Below are 17,280 nucleotides of genomic sequence, written 5' to 3'. Positions count from 1 at the left end.
TGATTGATAGATAGATAATATATGAGAAATAGATGATTGATAGATAGATATATAGATAGATAGATAGATAGATAGAATGATAGATAGATAATAGATAGATAGATAGATAGATAGATAGATAGATAGATAATAGATAGATGATAGATAGATGATAGATAGATAGATAGATAGATAGATAGATAGATAGATAGATAGATAGATAGATAGATAGATAGATGATAGAATGATAGATAGATAATATATGAGAAATAGATGATTGATAGATAGATAGATGATAGATAGATAGATAGATAGATAGATAGATAGATAGATAGATAGAATGATAGATAGATGATAGATAGATAGATAGATAGATAGATAGATAGATAGATAGATAGATAGATAGATAGATAGATAGATAGAAAAATAAATCAGGCAGAACTCCAGTTGATTTTTTTCCATTTATATTTTGCGTTGGACAACCGCATTATTCAGGAAGTATTGCACACAAAATCTGCTCAAGTTTCTGCTGCTATCTGTCTTTTCTATTTAGATAGATAGATAATAGATAGATGATAGATAGATAATAGATAGATAGATGATAGATAGATAATATATAGATAGATAATAGACAGACAGATAGATAATAGATACCGTAGATAGATAATAGATAATAGATAGATGATAGATAGATAGATAATATATAGATAGATACTGTAGATAGATAATAGACAGACAGATAGATAGATAGATAGATAGATAGATAGATGATAGATAGATAGATAGATAATAGATAGATAGATAGATAGATAGATAGATAGATAGATAGATAGATAGATGGATGGATAGATAGATAGATAGATAGATAGATAGATAGATAGATAGATAGATAGATAGATAGATAGATAGATAGATGATAAATAGTGCTGCAGATTCTTACTTTTGTGGGCCAATTATATTCTTGTTAAAGATCTCTCTGGTTTTGTTAATATATTCAGACACTAAGGATTCCTCTTGCTTTACAGAGCTCAGAATAAGGTTCTCTACTTGAAGATCTGGAAAAAGCTCAACTTCCACCTATAAGTGAAGAATACATCTTGATTTAAGTAAGTGGATTAACAATCTTGCAGGTCACTTGATTTGTTAAGTATGTAGCATAACGGCTCAGCGCACAATTCACTGGAGATGTTGAGGGTCGGTAATAACGAATTTTCCAACAACTAATGTTCATGAATTATATATAATATTCTAAGTTCTGATGGGAGTAGGATTGTGTCCAGGGAACATACTTCTTATAGAAAATGTATTACCATACTACATGGAGTGGCAGTAATAGATCAGGCCCGGAGGGAGGGTGGATAAATATTAATAAAAGGTCATGGTATGAGTAGATAACTTCAACCTTGACATTATCTGGGCAGTGGTGTGCCAGAAAGTAAATGATGAAAAATAACATTTATAACCAATGTAACAGATGGATGATAAACTACCATCCTTCTTCGCACATGTCTATAACATGTTTCCTAAATTCTGCTAGTACTTACAGGGGCTGTCCAGCCTTGGGGTACAATTAATTTGCTTACTTTCAGTCACATTCCGACTAGACGTGACCGCCCTAGCTCAATTCACTTGGATTGAATGAGGTCGCGCACGTCTAGTTGGCACATGACCGTATGTATGCAAATACTATACCTGGTGTAACGAGCCCACTGTTCACGAGGCCGGCAGCACCGGAAAATCCTCGCAATGAACAGTAAGCAGTATAGAGTGACTGCAGATTTGTATCCAAAGCCTGGACAACCCCTTTAACAGACTTGGTGCTTTTTGTTAAAAATACAGAATACAATGGATCTCTATTTCAGGAGGCTCGATTATCTCATCATAGAGGACCTCATCCACATTGGAGGGTCAAAACATCTCTCAGAAATAGTTCATTTTACTCATAGTTCATTTTGATGAGTTGTTGATGCTACATACTTTCTCAATGCAAAAAATTATGGCGTGTTACAGTTTTAGCAAATTGGATGTGATTAATAGAAATCTAATGCCCACTGTGCTTTTTTATGCTGCGTATTCTGACCAGTGGCAGCGTGTCAATTTCTCTTGGGGGTTCCACTGAGTTTTATGTGCGTATTTTCTCAACAGAATTGCATTAGTAGCATAAAATCCGCAGGTAAAGAAACGCATATGATTTTTTTAGCATACGCTGCGAAATGTAATCCAAATTCGACTGTATCGATAAAGTTTTGTCAAAAAACAAATTCCATGAAGTATCAAAAACAAAGCTGCTTTATTTAAAACATGACATACCGACAAGAGACAATTAAAATGCAAGTAAACAAACACAGTCAAAAACAAAATAAAGAAGGCAAATAACATAATTTACCTACTAGGTGCAGACAATCTGCATCATCAAAAACGCACCAAATACTCATCGTGGGAACGTAACCTTAGACCATGCTCACGCTTTCAGTATTTGGTGACTTTTTTACCTCAGTATTATTAAGCCAAAACCATGAGTGAACAATCAGAGGAAAAGTGTAATAGAAACACGTCACCACTTCTGTATTTATCACCCACTGCTGGTTTTGGCTTACAAATACTGAGGTAAAATACTCATCAACCACTGAATGTGTGAATGTGGCCTGAAAATCCACTCCATTTTCATTGTGGAAATGTAAAGCCACGTGCACACGTTGAATATTTGGTGAGTTTTATACCTCAGTATTTGTAAGACAAAACCAGGAGTGGGTGATAAATACAGAAGTGGTGCATATGTTTCTATTATACCTTTACTCTGATTGTTCCACTCCTGGTTTTGTCTTACAAATACTGAGGTAAAGTGCTGACCAAATACTGATGGTGTGAACGTGGCCAAAGAGAACAAAAAGGATCGTCAGTCCGAAATTGGACCTGCCTTTTCATTATTAGATGATGCCCGGGGAGAGTCTGAATGCACCATATCCATTAGACTGGTTCCATTGATATTGGTGGTTCCGGAAGTCATTGTTCTAATGTGTATGGGGCTTAACCCTCTTCTCTGGGACACTCATCGGCACATGACTAGACAACGTTTCTTAAATGTTGCACCCAGTAAACTGCACCTCCTTTAATTTCTCTACATGACATACTTTAGGAAGTCCTTCTGCGCTCCGAATAATCTCCTGGAAGCAGCGTTTTATTAGGTTCCAACACTCCTCCAGAACTGGCTCAAAAGCTATTTTTGGTTCCTCAACCTTGAGCTTAATTATGAGAATTTGAGGGGTGAAGAATTTCATCTCGTCATATGTTTCTCCAAAATCATTGCCATCCTGGTGAAGACAAAATAGGAATAGATGTATAATAAAATTACTGTAGTAATATACATATGATAAACCCTATAAATCTGAAACAAAAATACTAGCATTAACATTGCCATTGATTGTGCCATTCACATTGGTAAATAGTATAGACACTAAAAATAAGTCATGCTCAGGGTTCACTCACACTGGCATATAACACGGCCAAGTGCAATGTTTTATCGGATAGCACTTGGCCCAGTGTTATACTATGGGGCAGTGCAGTTCCGCGATTATTTTCTCATGCCAATTCGGCATGAAATGGCAATTGCCTTATCACTTGTTCTTTATATTGGAATACTGTAATATTGCAGAATATTGTGAATACTGTAGGCTCCTAGAAGCCCAACTACAGGCTGGTCTTTACAGAAGTACTGTTATGGCAGGCATGGTGGCCCACAGAAGACCCCTGGCTGCCATAGTAAGCTATTGCTCCTTGTGATCATGGGCAGATGGAGGCCTACAGAAGAAGCTACGGGCGAAACGCGCGTCGGGGCGCAGGGGAACTACCGGACCTTTTATCCTTCACTGATGACCTTCTGAAATCAGGTAGATATTGTGACTTAGCGATGCACATTGGGCTATACTCCTTATGCAGGGCCATTCATAATTAGGATTTTAGGTTTCTTGATTCTTTTGGATATTGTTTAGACCTTATATGTATACTGTTACCTATATTGATGGGTTGCTGGTTCATATAGGAGAAAAACACCACAATATAGGCATATGCATAAACATTAAATGTGTGATTAACTCCTGTAAGTTGGTCTTAAATGAGGTTCAGATACCCCCTTGGGTATTTTTGTGTCAAAGTCATGTCTGTATTGGTATTTTAGTGAATAATAATAAAAGTTTATCTTTTTATTGTACTCTATGGTTCTCTTCGTAAATGTCCACTGTCTAATCACAGTGGGGCATTTTGTGGTAATAAGTACTTTGAAGTGCCATTTCCAATCAATTTTTTTTTTAACGATTTTTTGATGATCTTGGAGGCCTAGAATAGTATGACCGTTAGACAACTCACTAAATGCCGCTGCTAGAGATCGACAGAGGCATTTAAAGGGGTTAACAGCAGCGATCGGAGCGTAGCTCCACTCGCTCCTGATAGAGGCTGAAAATCATAGCCAGAATAGGTTCCTGAGCCCGCCTCATACACAAGGACTGAAATTGCATGTACCTGTACAGTATGTCCAGTGGGGTGAAGGGTTTAATACTATACTGTCGTAGCCCTAAAAAAATAACTGTAAAGTGCCAGAGACTAGGTGTCTTCCTTCTGACTATCTTATCCACGTTCCCTTCAACTGTAATCCTTCTCTAACAGTGAAGACGACACAGTTTACAGGAAACGGAGACGGGTGTTTGCTTCTCTGCTGTCATTGGGCAATGGCAAGAGCAGTGCATGCTGGGAAGTGAGGGTAGAAATGTTCCAGCACCTCTAGTGCTGGCAGAATGCTAATGAAGAAGAACCTCCCATTGAAAAAGAGCAGATGGCAAGTTTAAGAACCGACACAGTTCCTGGACATATTAGACTGGTATGTGAGCCAAAAGCGCCTTACAGTTGTGGAGTTTGAGGGCAGCAGGACCCTGCTTTTCTACAAATTTTGTGTGAAAAGACAAAAAGTATGCTTTAACAAGAAAAATACTGATAAAATCTGCAGTGAAAACATATGACCAGGAGAAGAGTCCATAATTGCATCTAATAACCGGTCACTCTTGTCGCAGTATATGGATTCCTTCATTACTCATACAGACCTTTCTGTTCTCCACATGAAATAGAATTCATGTAAATTTTCTTCATTTTACTTGCAGTGAAATACAATAAACCACATGGTGCAAATCAATGGATGGAAGTTTTACGGAACAATATCTGTAGTGGGAATCAAAAGCTATTCGATGAGTGTGAAGGAGCCACCAGTGAGCCGGGAGGAGGACCCTGCGCTCCTGGGAGCAGTGCCGCAGCACAGTGCTCGCCAACTGAGCGTAGAGCTGACTACATGCAGATTTCCATTTTTTCCAGCTGATAACAAACATAGTAAGCTACTTGAAGCTCAAAATTAGCTTCCAATTAATATCCAATATTATATACATGAAAGGATCAAACAAGATTCTATATACGATTCCAAAAACCCCAAAACAAGATGTTTTCACCTTATTCATGGCATATTTTTTGTCCTCGTAACACAGTGACAGAACCTTAAAGTCACACTTTTTTTTTAACCATGAAAAAGGCTCCAGTCCGGTGCCAAAACACGTTAGTGGGTAATTAAAACCTTTATCTTATACTATTGAGGATTCTTCATTTCCACAACAGTAGCCTAGGTACTGTGATATCTTTACCAAAGTAAAATATTTTCTTAAAGAAGAACTCCCATGAAAGCTTCATGCATTGCAGTCATCATATCGTATAGAACTGTGTACTTACATTTGCTAATTTTGCCTTTCTACCCAGTAAATAGTTCTTTTTTCTCTGGTCTATGTAGACACAGGAAGTCTCTTTCCCTGCAAAAATCCTTCCCCTTTTCAACTCCTGACCCAGCTGCTTCAACCCTAACCCTACCAGGGACGTTTGCAGTGACTCGTGAGTCATGCAGGGAAAATTGACCTCCTATTTCTACACAGAGCTTAGAAGGAGTCAGATAGTGCATTTTTAACCATGTGATGTCATAGACCCAATTGAAAAGATAAGAATTAGCTGGGTAGAAAGGCAAAATGAGCAATTGTAAGTACACAGTGTTGCATGATATGATGATTCCAATATATTAAGAAGATAATATTTTGATGATGGGGAGAGGGAGGAGGAGTGCATCTTTAACACCCTCCCCACACCTATCATCAAAGGTAGTTCTAGGGAAAAAAAATCGTCACAAATGTAAGTATTGCTGTTGTGGCAGGACAGGATTTAGAAGGTGGCAAACTTTATAACATATTAGGGTAAATATTTTCATGAGGCCTCCAAAGAGCAGAAGCACCCGCCTGGTCCTTGAGGATATCAGTGGTGTTCCCACTTTACCCATCACTAGGGTCCTCCCGTTACTAATTTCCTATCACGAGGTGACTGTAGCACACACATGCTGGCCATGGAATATTACCGTACTATTGCTGAAATGTCATCACTGTGGTCAACGAATCTATTTGATTTTCCAGTTCTAAAAACAATATCCATAGAGTTTCAAGGTGGCGAAAAGATCAGAAAAGGAAACTCCCCAAGAAAGGTTCCCATCTTCCCAAAAAGTTGTTGAGGTGACTCCACCACTAGCGTTTCTTGCTCTATACTATCAAGTATAGAGGGGGGGCAACATCAAAACCTCCCTAATTATTAATCTTGGGAACGTAGACTGAATGTTAACATAAGTGACATACGACTGAACATGTGCACAGCAAAATCGTTTTGACATTGCTGTGCATTATGTTCATTTTATGGGGCACTTTTTCAGGGGGAGCTATTAGTGAACCAGCTGGGTGTTGTAATATAATTGACAGTTAAGCATCGGTGAATCTTTCTGTGATCAAATATATACAGGGTCGGCCATTTATATGGATAACACCTAAATAAAATGGGAATGGTTGGTGATATCAACTTTGTGTTTATGGCACATTAGTATATGGGAGGGAGGAAACTTTTCAAGATGGGTGGTGACCATGGTGGCCATTTTGAAGTTGGCCATTTTGGATCAAACTTTATTTTTTCCAATGGGAAGAGGGTCATGTGACACATCAATCTTATTGAGAATTTCACACGAAAAACAATGGTGTGCTTGGTTTTAATGTAACTTTATTCTTACATGAGTTATTTACAAGTTTATGACCACTTATAAAACGTGCTCAAAGTGCTACACATTGTGTTGGACGTCAATGCAACCCTCTTCTCCCACTCTTGACACACTGATAGCAACACCGCAGAAGAAATGCTAGCACAGGCTTCCAGTATCCATTGTTTCAGATGCTGCACATCTCGTATCTTCACAGCATAGACAATTGCTTTCAGATGACCCCAAAGCATATGAAACAATGGTTACTGGATGCCTGTGCTAGCATTGCTTCTTCTTTCTTCCCATTGAAAAAAATAAAGTTGGATCCAAAATGGCCGACTTCAAAAGGCCGCCATGGTCACCACCCATCTTGAAAAGGTTTTCCCCTCCCATATACTAATGTGCCGCAAACAAGAAGTTGATATCATCAACCATTCCCATTTTATTTAGGTGTATCTATATACATGGCCCACCCTGTATTTTATTTCTTATTATGTTACAAGTATTAAGAACAATGAGCAAAGTAGAAAGTAAGTGGATTCTGATGCAGCACTGGAAGACCAAAGATGCGAAGAGAGTGGAAAGCGGCATCGGAACGTCTCCACCAACACGTCTGGAAATTGTCTTACAGATATATTTGGCGCAATGGGTTCAGTGGTTAAAACACCGAAATCTGTAAGTCCTTCGTTGTCTGTGGCCAAGGAGAATGAGATGGGTAACCCTGACATTTATACACACTCCGAAGAAGACCATGCAACGTTCATCTCAAGAGTTGATGCCTACTTCCGAAAATGGAGTTAAAGCTGCACCGTCCAATAATTTTTTTCACGAATGTCAGGGACTCTAATCTCATTCATTTTTAATGAAGGACATTCAGATTGCGGTGCATTTACCACCGAGCTCATCAGATACAATAAATTGTCAGACCTGTTGGTGGAGCAATGTCAGATGCCTCTTGCCATTCTCTGAGCATCTGCTTGGGATTTTCAATCTTCCAATGCTGGACTCAGACTCCTTATCAGTAAAATAAAGAGAAATATTCATGAAAAATAGAATAAAAATATGATGACCTGATCAGTACTGTATGTCAAATTTTGGCCCACCCTGTAGATCAAAGGGAACATGTTGAGTGATTCGTTTTGCCAAAATCACGGCTCCCTTATTGCAAACAGGTATGTTGCACAGCCGCGGTTTAGAAAGAGGATGGTTTAAATGGGAGTTAAAAAAGAGGTGACGGAGAAGACAAATCACCGGCGAGGGTCAATGTCAAGTTCTGCCTTCAAAACTCCTTTTTATTGACAGGTGTGTCCCCATACACACATATAGCATTGATGATGAGCCTCATTCTTCCCGTCTTCTGTATATTCTGCGCTTCCGCTACCTGGTTGCTGTTCCAGTCACGATTCCAGTTCTACGTGCGCTCGTATTGTAAATGACTTATCAGACCTGTGTTTGGGCTCCGGCAGATAGAGGCCATTTCTCTGTCATCTGAGCTCATCTCAGTCAATACAGCTCTCCACAACTAATTTTAGGGATCACTGAACATTCTGAACTGGATCTTCAGAAGATACAGAAAACAGAGGCTATACAGCGTGATTGTTCTGTTTTTTTTTTTTATACTTCGGTAAGAACAGTAAATCTCCAAAAATGGAGTTTAGTAAAGAATTATGGCGGCTGCAGAAGCCGCTGCAGAGTGAAAAATGCAGTATTCAGATGGGAAAACGATAGGATACAATTGACTTATTATAACATGCTCACCTCACCGATCCCCTCGGATCTATGTCCTTCTACATAGATGGTCACATGCTGTCTAGCTATGTGACCGCTGTAATCAATCACTGATTGATGGCACATGAAGTTTCTGTACTTTCTCCAACCCTGATCAAGTGCTGTCAAGTCACATGATGACCAAAGCTAACTAGTGATTAGTTGCAGGGGTCAAGCGGCTAGAAAACACATGATCGGCTACAGAGGAAGTTCAGAGACTTCATGTGCCATTAACAGTGATTGGCTGCAGCAGTCACATGACTATAGACAACATTTGGTCAGCTTTACATAAGTACAGCAATTGGTGGGGGACTAGGAAGTGTCAAAACCAAAGTGGTGGTGTTACACAGCTGTCCTGGATCTCGGCTATGCTCCCCCCACACCTGTCTGCTGTACTCTGTTGTGCTCCACGTCGGCTTTGCAGGTGGTCCGGCATGATGCCATGTGATTGTCTGCCTGGGCCTATGTAAGGTTCACCACCTGTGTCTTGGGATTAAGATTTTACTGCTCCTGAGACCTTTCTGCCTGCGGCTGGCAGTACCTCTGCTACCTGTCTGCGGTCTTCAAGACATCACCTGCCTGCCTGCGGCATCTTCTCATCTGCCTGCTACAGTGACGCCCATGGTCTGTGTGCCCAACCAGACTTTGGGCTCGCAGTACCCACCTCACCAGGTAAGCCTAACAGGTGGGTTTTTAGTGAGGTGTGTATTGCTATGTGGACTGGTGGTGGACTTCTGGTACCTCTTAATACAGCTTCCATGAGATAGCTGTCCATCACTGGAAGGACCACCCACTGGACTCATATACATACAAACACCAGGGATTTTAATGAATAAAATACGAGATAGTGTATACTGAATCTTTTCCAACAAACCTATAGGTCATTCTGCTCATCTGTGCTTTGCTGTCTGAGTACAGACCAGCTGTGGGTCTCAGGACTCTAGGAGCTCATTCAGATGTCCGTTTTTTCACATACAAGTTCTATCCGTATTTTTTAAGGATAGCACTTGCACCTAGTGTAATCTAAGGAGCTGTTCACACGTCCCTTTTTTTGAAGACAGAGTTGTCCGCGCTACATCGCAGAGACATGCCTGGTATTGATCCGAGAATCTATGGGCCTGTCAAAAAAAAGGACGTGACTTGAATGCCATCTGAGTGCTGTCCGCTATTCATGGACTGCTTTATCGGAGAAGGTTGAGAAACTTTTTTTGTTCCTCGTGCAAAAACCGATGAAACTTGGACCAAACTCAGATGAAGATCTGATGAAAATCTAATGAAAGGTTGGACAAAATAAGTGAAAAAACTAGGACAGTTTGTCTCCTATGTGAAAAAAAAAAAAAACATAAAAAACAGATGTCTGGATGAAGCCTATCTCGAGAGCCTTCAAATTTGTCCATGAGGCTGTTGAGTTAGGCAACCCGCAACCGGTCAATGCATCGCAACCATACTCGGACAGTGGTGTGAATCCGGCCTCATACCTTATACAGCTGACCGATTGTATTCTTTACTATTGTTGTTTTTCTTGTTGAAAATATTTCAATGAAAACATAGAAATAACAGTATTGTATTTGATGACCAAAGGCTTATGGTCACTTTTTGGAAACTATTTTTTGAAGACTTTTCTTTTATTGCCTTATACTACTGTACTTATATACCTTTATTTCTTCTCTATAAATCTAGACAATTAGTATAAAGAACAAACAAGATCTAACCTCAGTTTTACCCGTCCTTTAGCGGAACAAGATGTAACTTAATTAGTTCTTGAAAGTCAGGAATAAAAGGAACAAGTACCAATTATACGGATGTAAAAATATCCATTAGCACAGTAAGGAAAAATGTTTTAACCTTATACCTAAAGGATGTAATTATTAGCATCACACTCTTTTACTTCAACAGCCAGACTAATAACCCGGGGTTGTTCTAGGTTATTTTCTACGGTTTATTACAAGCCTCGTGATTGCAGAGTATTGAGTTAAGACAATATTTGTAATACATAATGAACAAAGGTGAATGTAAAGAACTGATGGCAGACCTTAAATTTGGAAATAAGATACAACCTTCATAATGTAGCTGTCCCCATTTGCATTTTTGCCAGGCTTAAACCATATTGGAAGACTATTCACCATTATCCTCTGTCCTAATTACCTTCTGGATTGTGAAAAAAGACAGCAAGTCCCGAAGAGAATTGATGACCATCCCACGCAGCTGCAGGGACATCAAAGAGGAAACACAAGCAAAAAACTCTTGAACCTGAATAGTGGAGTCGTTGTCATTCTGCGGGACTAAATGAATCCACTTATCCTTGTCCGATTTAAAGAGTGAAGCGCAATGTGGTATCCATCTGCAATCACCGGAAAAAAACAAGTGAAAAATTATAGAAATTAAAATGAACACAAAAACCCCGACTCATTATTTAGGGGGGAAAGAGGGGGGTTAAAGTCACTTTCCTTTTTCTTCTGGAATTAATTGTCTTTTTTGGGGCGCAAAGTATAAAAAATGCGCTTAAACAGTTTTTGTAACTTTTGGAGTCAAAAGTTGTTATGATTGCCGAAAAAGTGTTGGCCGACTCTAAAAAATACATTCATTTCAAAAGATCAGCAGACAGGCACTGTAGCAAGTATATGCTGCTCGACTGAAAAGAGAAGACCAGACGTGGTGGTGCTCAACTGTGCACCAATACAATCTTCAAAAATTACAAGAGTAGAAGAACAAAGGTTTGGCTCTCACCACTGGCACATTAGTTTGTAATTTTTGTATTCCAAGGAAATACAGAGTGAAGACATGAAGACACACAGATTGGATTTCAGTTGTTTCGCATCTAATTACGCTTCATCTGGTGCTTCATTGATCAAACATAAATAGACACAAAACAGCTGTAGCCCAGCCTGTGAGTCTTCACTCATTATTCTCATATGACCTTAGAATAAAAAAGCACAAAATAATGAACCAGTGGTGAGTGCCGCTCATTTTTTGTTTATTCTCCTAATTACTCAAAAATACATCAGGTGGGTGTTAAGTTGTGTCACATTTTGATGAATTCGGTGAAAACATCTGTAATCAGTAAACTCCACCCACAAAGAGGAGGGGAAATAACAAAAAAAACCTAAGATATGCTATTATAAAATACACTTAACACTAGGACTACTGGACTCGTGAACCCTGACTAGAACTACTGCAAGTAAGTAGTCAAAATGACTATACCAGTAGTCCTAGTGTTAAAAAGGAGCAAATAGAATAATGAATTGGGTATAAACAGAAAAAAAAAGGCACAAAACTCACAAAACTGGACAAAAAATAGGCGCAAAGGCAATGATGAATCAGGGTGGCCATGTATAGGACATGATCCAGCTCCACATTCACTATATAGCCGATATTTGGATCTCACTCAGCCAAGCAAGTCTTGGAGTCTGTGGAAAACATTGGGCTGAACATGGATGACATCTGAGTACAGTCCGATTTCCACAGACTGAAAGTATGGAGAAGATGAAGACATTTTTTCTCTCCATCTTCATAGAATCATAGAATGTTAGAGTTGGAAGGGTCCTCAAGGGTCATCGTGTCCAACCCCCTGTCCCTTCTCATCGTGGAAAATTGGTGTACACTGTGATCACACTCTGATCAGAGTGTGATTTGCATAATCAACAACATTTTCTCGGGCGAGAAGACATACAGTTGCCGGCACCTGCATCTCCATCTTCTCCATTGTGTCAGTCTGTGGAAATTGGACTGCACTTAGATATTATCCAAGTGCAGTTCGATGGTTTCCAAAGACTCATTGACAAGCATGGCCGAGTGCAATCTAAGTAGGACATGTGCACGGCCCCATAGAATAACACTGTTGTCCATCAAAACGTCAAATAGCACTTGTCTGATTATTACGGTTGCCTAAATGCAGTGTATTTGAAATAAAAACAATTCTGAAGCGACATTTCTCAGAGCTCTGTAAGGTGCCTTTACTTTGTTAATCTTTTATAGATATATATATGAAGAAATTGACAACTGGGTGTTACCAGAGGCGGGGTTGTCTCTACACAGTTGAACACAGTACAACAGTGCTGGCAAGCCCAGACTGTGTAGAGTCAAGCCCCTTTTAAAAAGGCAATGGTAACACCCAGTTGTCAATTTATTCATACATTTCCAGGAGGAATAACAAAGAAATAGCATAACGCAGAGCTTTTTTAAAATATATATATATATATATATATATATATACCGTATATTATTAGTAGACCAGCCATGTCCGGAGAGATAACGGGTCCTCCTTAAAGCCCTGCATGTGACTTAGAGATATTACATATGTACACATCTATCTCTAGGGAAACGATAATTATTTGGATCAATGTAAATCGAATTTTATTCCCTGCATTTGTTACTGCGTCGGCTCACATTTGTGCAGTTCCATTAATGCCCATGTTATTAAGCTGGAGATGTGGCACCTACACTATACACTACATGGCTTATAATTACCTGGGATCCAACAAAATAATGCCGCGGAGCGAGTTCCATTCACCGATAGCAACAGGAGCAAAGATCAGGAATAATGAGTGGCCGTGGCAGTTCAGCCGTGTTGGGTGTAATTGCAGGCTAATAACTATCATTAGCGGTATAGGATATATACACTAACAATGCAGCCCACACTTGGGCACGATGAACCTACTTGTTCCGCAGTGTAGTGCGGCCTTCCAGACAATGCTTTTGAACCAGCTCTTCAAATTCAGCAGGAAGCAGCGGTAAGCTCCCACACAGCAATTCTTCTATCCGTACAAATCTCAACTCGCTGAACCTAAAACACAATACATAAAAGACTCAGAGGACTGTTCTGTATTCTGCACGAATGGACTTGATAAGAAAGGTTAGAGGCGATATCACTAAAATCTCAGAATTGATGACCCAATACAAAAGCTGTAATGTGTCTTCAATCGCTGCTGTGATATATATCCAGCATAACATTTCACATCCTAACCATAAAGACACAAGGCACAGGGCACAGGCATAGAAATTGGCACTATCCCGACACTGGATGCACATGAATTACCCCTGCGCGCTAGATCTGGCATCGGCAAAACCGTTGCGTTTTTGCCAGGATCTTTGAATCACATGATAAAACGATGCATTTTTGCCACAATTTTGGAAAATTATAGCATGATAGCATCATGTGGGCATAACCAAAGGGTATTTGGATATGCATGTGGGCATATTCCTGTCTACAGTGATTAGATAGTTCCCATAAAGCAGCTATATTCATTAAGAGAAAGCTGCAGATATCGGTACAATGTGGTGTTCTATTAATGGGGTATTCTCAAGTTGTCTCATGAGCAGCTCAGAGCTACGCCGTCTTCTTATTTCTTGAATGACAGATTTGATGCAAGACCTTTGTCCTACTTCTACACATTAAAGAGGTTGTTGACCCCTTAGGCAACAAATCTGCGTGCTATAAGGACTCTCCTGTGCCGGAACGGTGGCCATGTGTCCGCAAGTATGCGATTTGCATACATGAGGTCACATGCCCACTAGACGTGCGTGGCCTTGCTCAGTGTAAGTGTACTGAGCAAGGCAGGACACATCTAGTCAGAATGTGTCCGGAAACATGCAAATTGACATTTGACTGCCCGCTCTGCCGGTACCAGAGAATACTCACAAGTCGCTTGTCCTCCCCTAGTAAAAGAACTGTCATTTCTATAAAATGGCATGCATACCTTAGGTTCCACACATCTTAGAATGAGAACAAGCTTTACAGGAACCAAACATAGTTTGAAAATACAGTCCTAACTAGTCCGATGACATCTCCGACCAACGTCTCCCCACCCTATTCCAATTAATTGCTAGGTCTCTCTGTAACTGAGCACTTCCGGACACCGCCAGAACCAGGAACGGCTGATCAGAGAGGGTTCTGGGTCTTGTACCCCCACTGATCAGATATTGATGATCTAGTCTAAGGATAGGCCATCAATGTGAAAGACAGAAACATCTACTTGAGGAAACAAAAGTGCCTTAAAGGTGTTGCCCAATACCCTATGTTTTCCCCCGAGTAAAATAATAACTCTTATACTCACCTCTGGTACTGGCGCTGGCACTCCTGGGGATTATGTGACATTCCTATGTCACGCGATCTGTGCCGCCGCCAATTAGCCCTAGCTTCAGTCTCCTTTCCTACGTACATAAATGATATTTGGAGAAAGTGGGAGGTGTAGCTGGTCTATCACTTGCTCTGGATGTCTTGATTAGTCCAAAGGAAGGGAGAGAGAAGCCAGTATTGATTGGTTGCAGGGATTGCATGACATAATAATGTCACACGAGCCACAGGAGATCCAGCTCTGATACTAGAGGTGAAAATAAGTGTTATTATTTTACTGGGGGGAAACATAGGTTTTTAGAAGCGATTGACCAAGTACTGGACAACCCCTTTAAAGAGACTGGGAAGTGTTGTTTTAAAACAATGGTCTAACGTACCCAAACTCACTCTACCAATCAACTGTTGCTCCTGCTCCAACACTTTTCTAGACCCGTTCTAGTCTTTTACCCTGGCAGTAGAGACTAGCTGCCTCAGTCACGTATTGACAAGCCACGTCATGACTACAGTACGGTAATCAAAGACTAGCGGGAAACCAGAGAAGCATTAACATCAAGGGATTGGTGAGGTTAGTTTTATTCCTTTTACTTATTTTAGACCACTGTAAAGATGAGGGCTTGGAAAATAATCTAGCACAGTGATTTCCAAACTACAGTCCTCACAGCGCCCCCATAGGTCATGTTTTAAGGATTTCCTTCGTATTGCACAAGTGAGAGAATTCCTGGTGCATGGATCATACTTCCTCCACCACTTGTTACATTACTAAATAAATCCTGAGAACATGACCTCTTGGGGGTCGTGAGGACTGAAGTTTGGGAAACAATGATCTAGCAGAAAACTCCATAATATTTTGAACTCAAGCCAAAGGCTAGTGGCACTGAGCTGTACTAAAGTGCCCCAAAACTTCTATGAGGCTTTACTGCAGCTCCATATGCCTATATTTTTATATGGAGACACACAGAGGTTTGCTTTGTAGCCAGAGGTTTTCCTTGTAGCTTGCTCGATGGGGTTCCATGTTATGAAGTGCACCTTTGTAGATCATACAGCCTTTCCTACATATGGTACAGTATTTCCAGCAGTTTTACAATAAGCTATAATACTACTTACTGAGTAGCCCAGAGTTCTTGCAAAGTCAACATCATAGGGTTGGTGGTGAAAAGGTGATCTTCAATCCAATTATGAGCATCGTTGTATGAAGAGTGCCAAGGAACAGGGGCACGAATTACCCGATGAGGAAAAGAACGAGGTATGTTGCCGATCAACAGCCTCTCTCTCTCTTCTGGATCCTTTAGGATGTAATCAACTGGGAAATATAAAAAAAAAATCAATATCCTCATCATCAAACAATCAGCAATGGGATTCTGAAATATTAATGTGATTTACCTGTAGAAGAAACAGAGATATAACACTTTTAACTTACCAGGAAATACACATGGCATAACTGAGTCACGGTATATGATACTTAGATTTTGGAAAGATGATACGAATAATGACCTGTATGCACACTACTATGTTTCTATTTAAATCATGAAGAAAGACCCTTAAAGAAGCACTGCTCCTCTCAAATTTTTTAATAAATTGCATTCATCATATTAGACTGCTCTGTGTACTTACAATTGCTCATTTTGCCTTTCTACCCAGATAATTCTTGTATTTTCTCTGCTCTAGCTAGAAACAGGAAGTCTCTTGTCCTTGCATTAATCATCCCCTCTTCAACTCTTGACCCAACTGCCCCCTTCTCCCCCTGCCAAGGACTTTTGCAGTGACTCATGACGTTTGCAGAGAAAATTGACCTCCTGTATTTAGATAGAGCTTAGAGGGATTCAATTTGTCTGTTTTTAATCAAGTGATGTCATAGACCTAATGGAAAAGAGGAGAATTAGCTGGGTAAAATGACAAAATTAGCAATTGTAAGTACACAGTGCTGTATAATATGATAATTGCAATATATTAAGAGAATACAAATTTTGATGGGAGTGATTCTTTAAAGACGAGAAATGTCATGAAGTGAAAACAGAATAAGATATAGAACATTTCTCAGATATATGATTAAGAAAGGTAAAATATTACCCTTCTGATTTGGTAATTAAATCTATGGCCCTGTAAGAAAAAGAAACTGGAGTTGGCAAAAAAAAATTGGGCTCTCCACTGTCTCTCTATTTTGACATGTTTATGAGACTTCAAGTTTTCAAGAACACATTGGGAGATCTGTGCTGCAGTCTTTAAGCACTTCATGCCTTTTTTGCATTACGGAAATGTTTATAAGGGGCATCAGGTCACCAGGTTTTCCCCATAAAAAAGTACAGACAGCATTTTTAGCCCTCTTTTACAGCTTTCCGGAATGCTGTCTGTATGTCCCCAATCTGCTCCGCAAGGC

At 39.8% G+C, this 17,280-nt stretch overlaps 1 protein-coding gene across 1 annotated transcript in view; it reads right to left on the bottom strand.

Annotated features, from left to right (window-relative positions):
* DNAH3 (dynein axonemal heavy chain 3) overlaps positions 1 to 17,280 on the bottom strand; it is a 332,604-nt gene that overhangs the window by 207,806 nt on the left and 107,518 nt on the right. Inside the window, exons 7-11 of the mRNA XM_069734194.1 lie at positions 16,011 to 16,206; positions 13,491 to 13,616; positions 10,979 to 11,174; positions 3,111 to 3,290; positions 920 to 1,056 (exon numbers count right to left, since the gene is read on the bottom strand). Of these exons, the coding sequence (XP_069590295.1) occupies positions 920 to 1,056; positions 3,111 to 3,290; positions 10,979 to 11,174; positions 13,491 to 13,616; positions 16,011 to 16,206 (835 nt within the window). The remainder of the gene's footprint in view (positions 1 to 919; positions 1,057 to 3,110; positions 3,291 to 10,978; positions 11,175 to 13,490; positions 13,617 to 16,010; positions 16,207 to 17,280) is intronic.

This window comes from Ranitomeya imitator, chromosome 7 (assembly GCF_032444005.1).
Source record: "Ranitomeya imitator isolate aRanImi1 chromosome 7, aRanImi1.pri, whole genome shotgun sequence".
In the NCBI taxonomy this organism is placed as follows: Eukaryota; Metazoa; Chordata; class Amphibia; order Anura; family Dendrobatidae; genus Ranitomeya; species Ranitomeya imitator.
The sequence above is the reverse complement of the archived record's forward strand: the minus strand, read 5'-3'. Positions and strand labels throughout refer to the sequence as shown.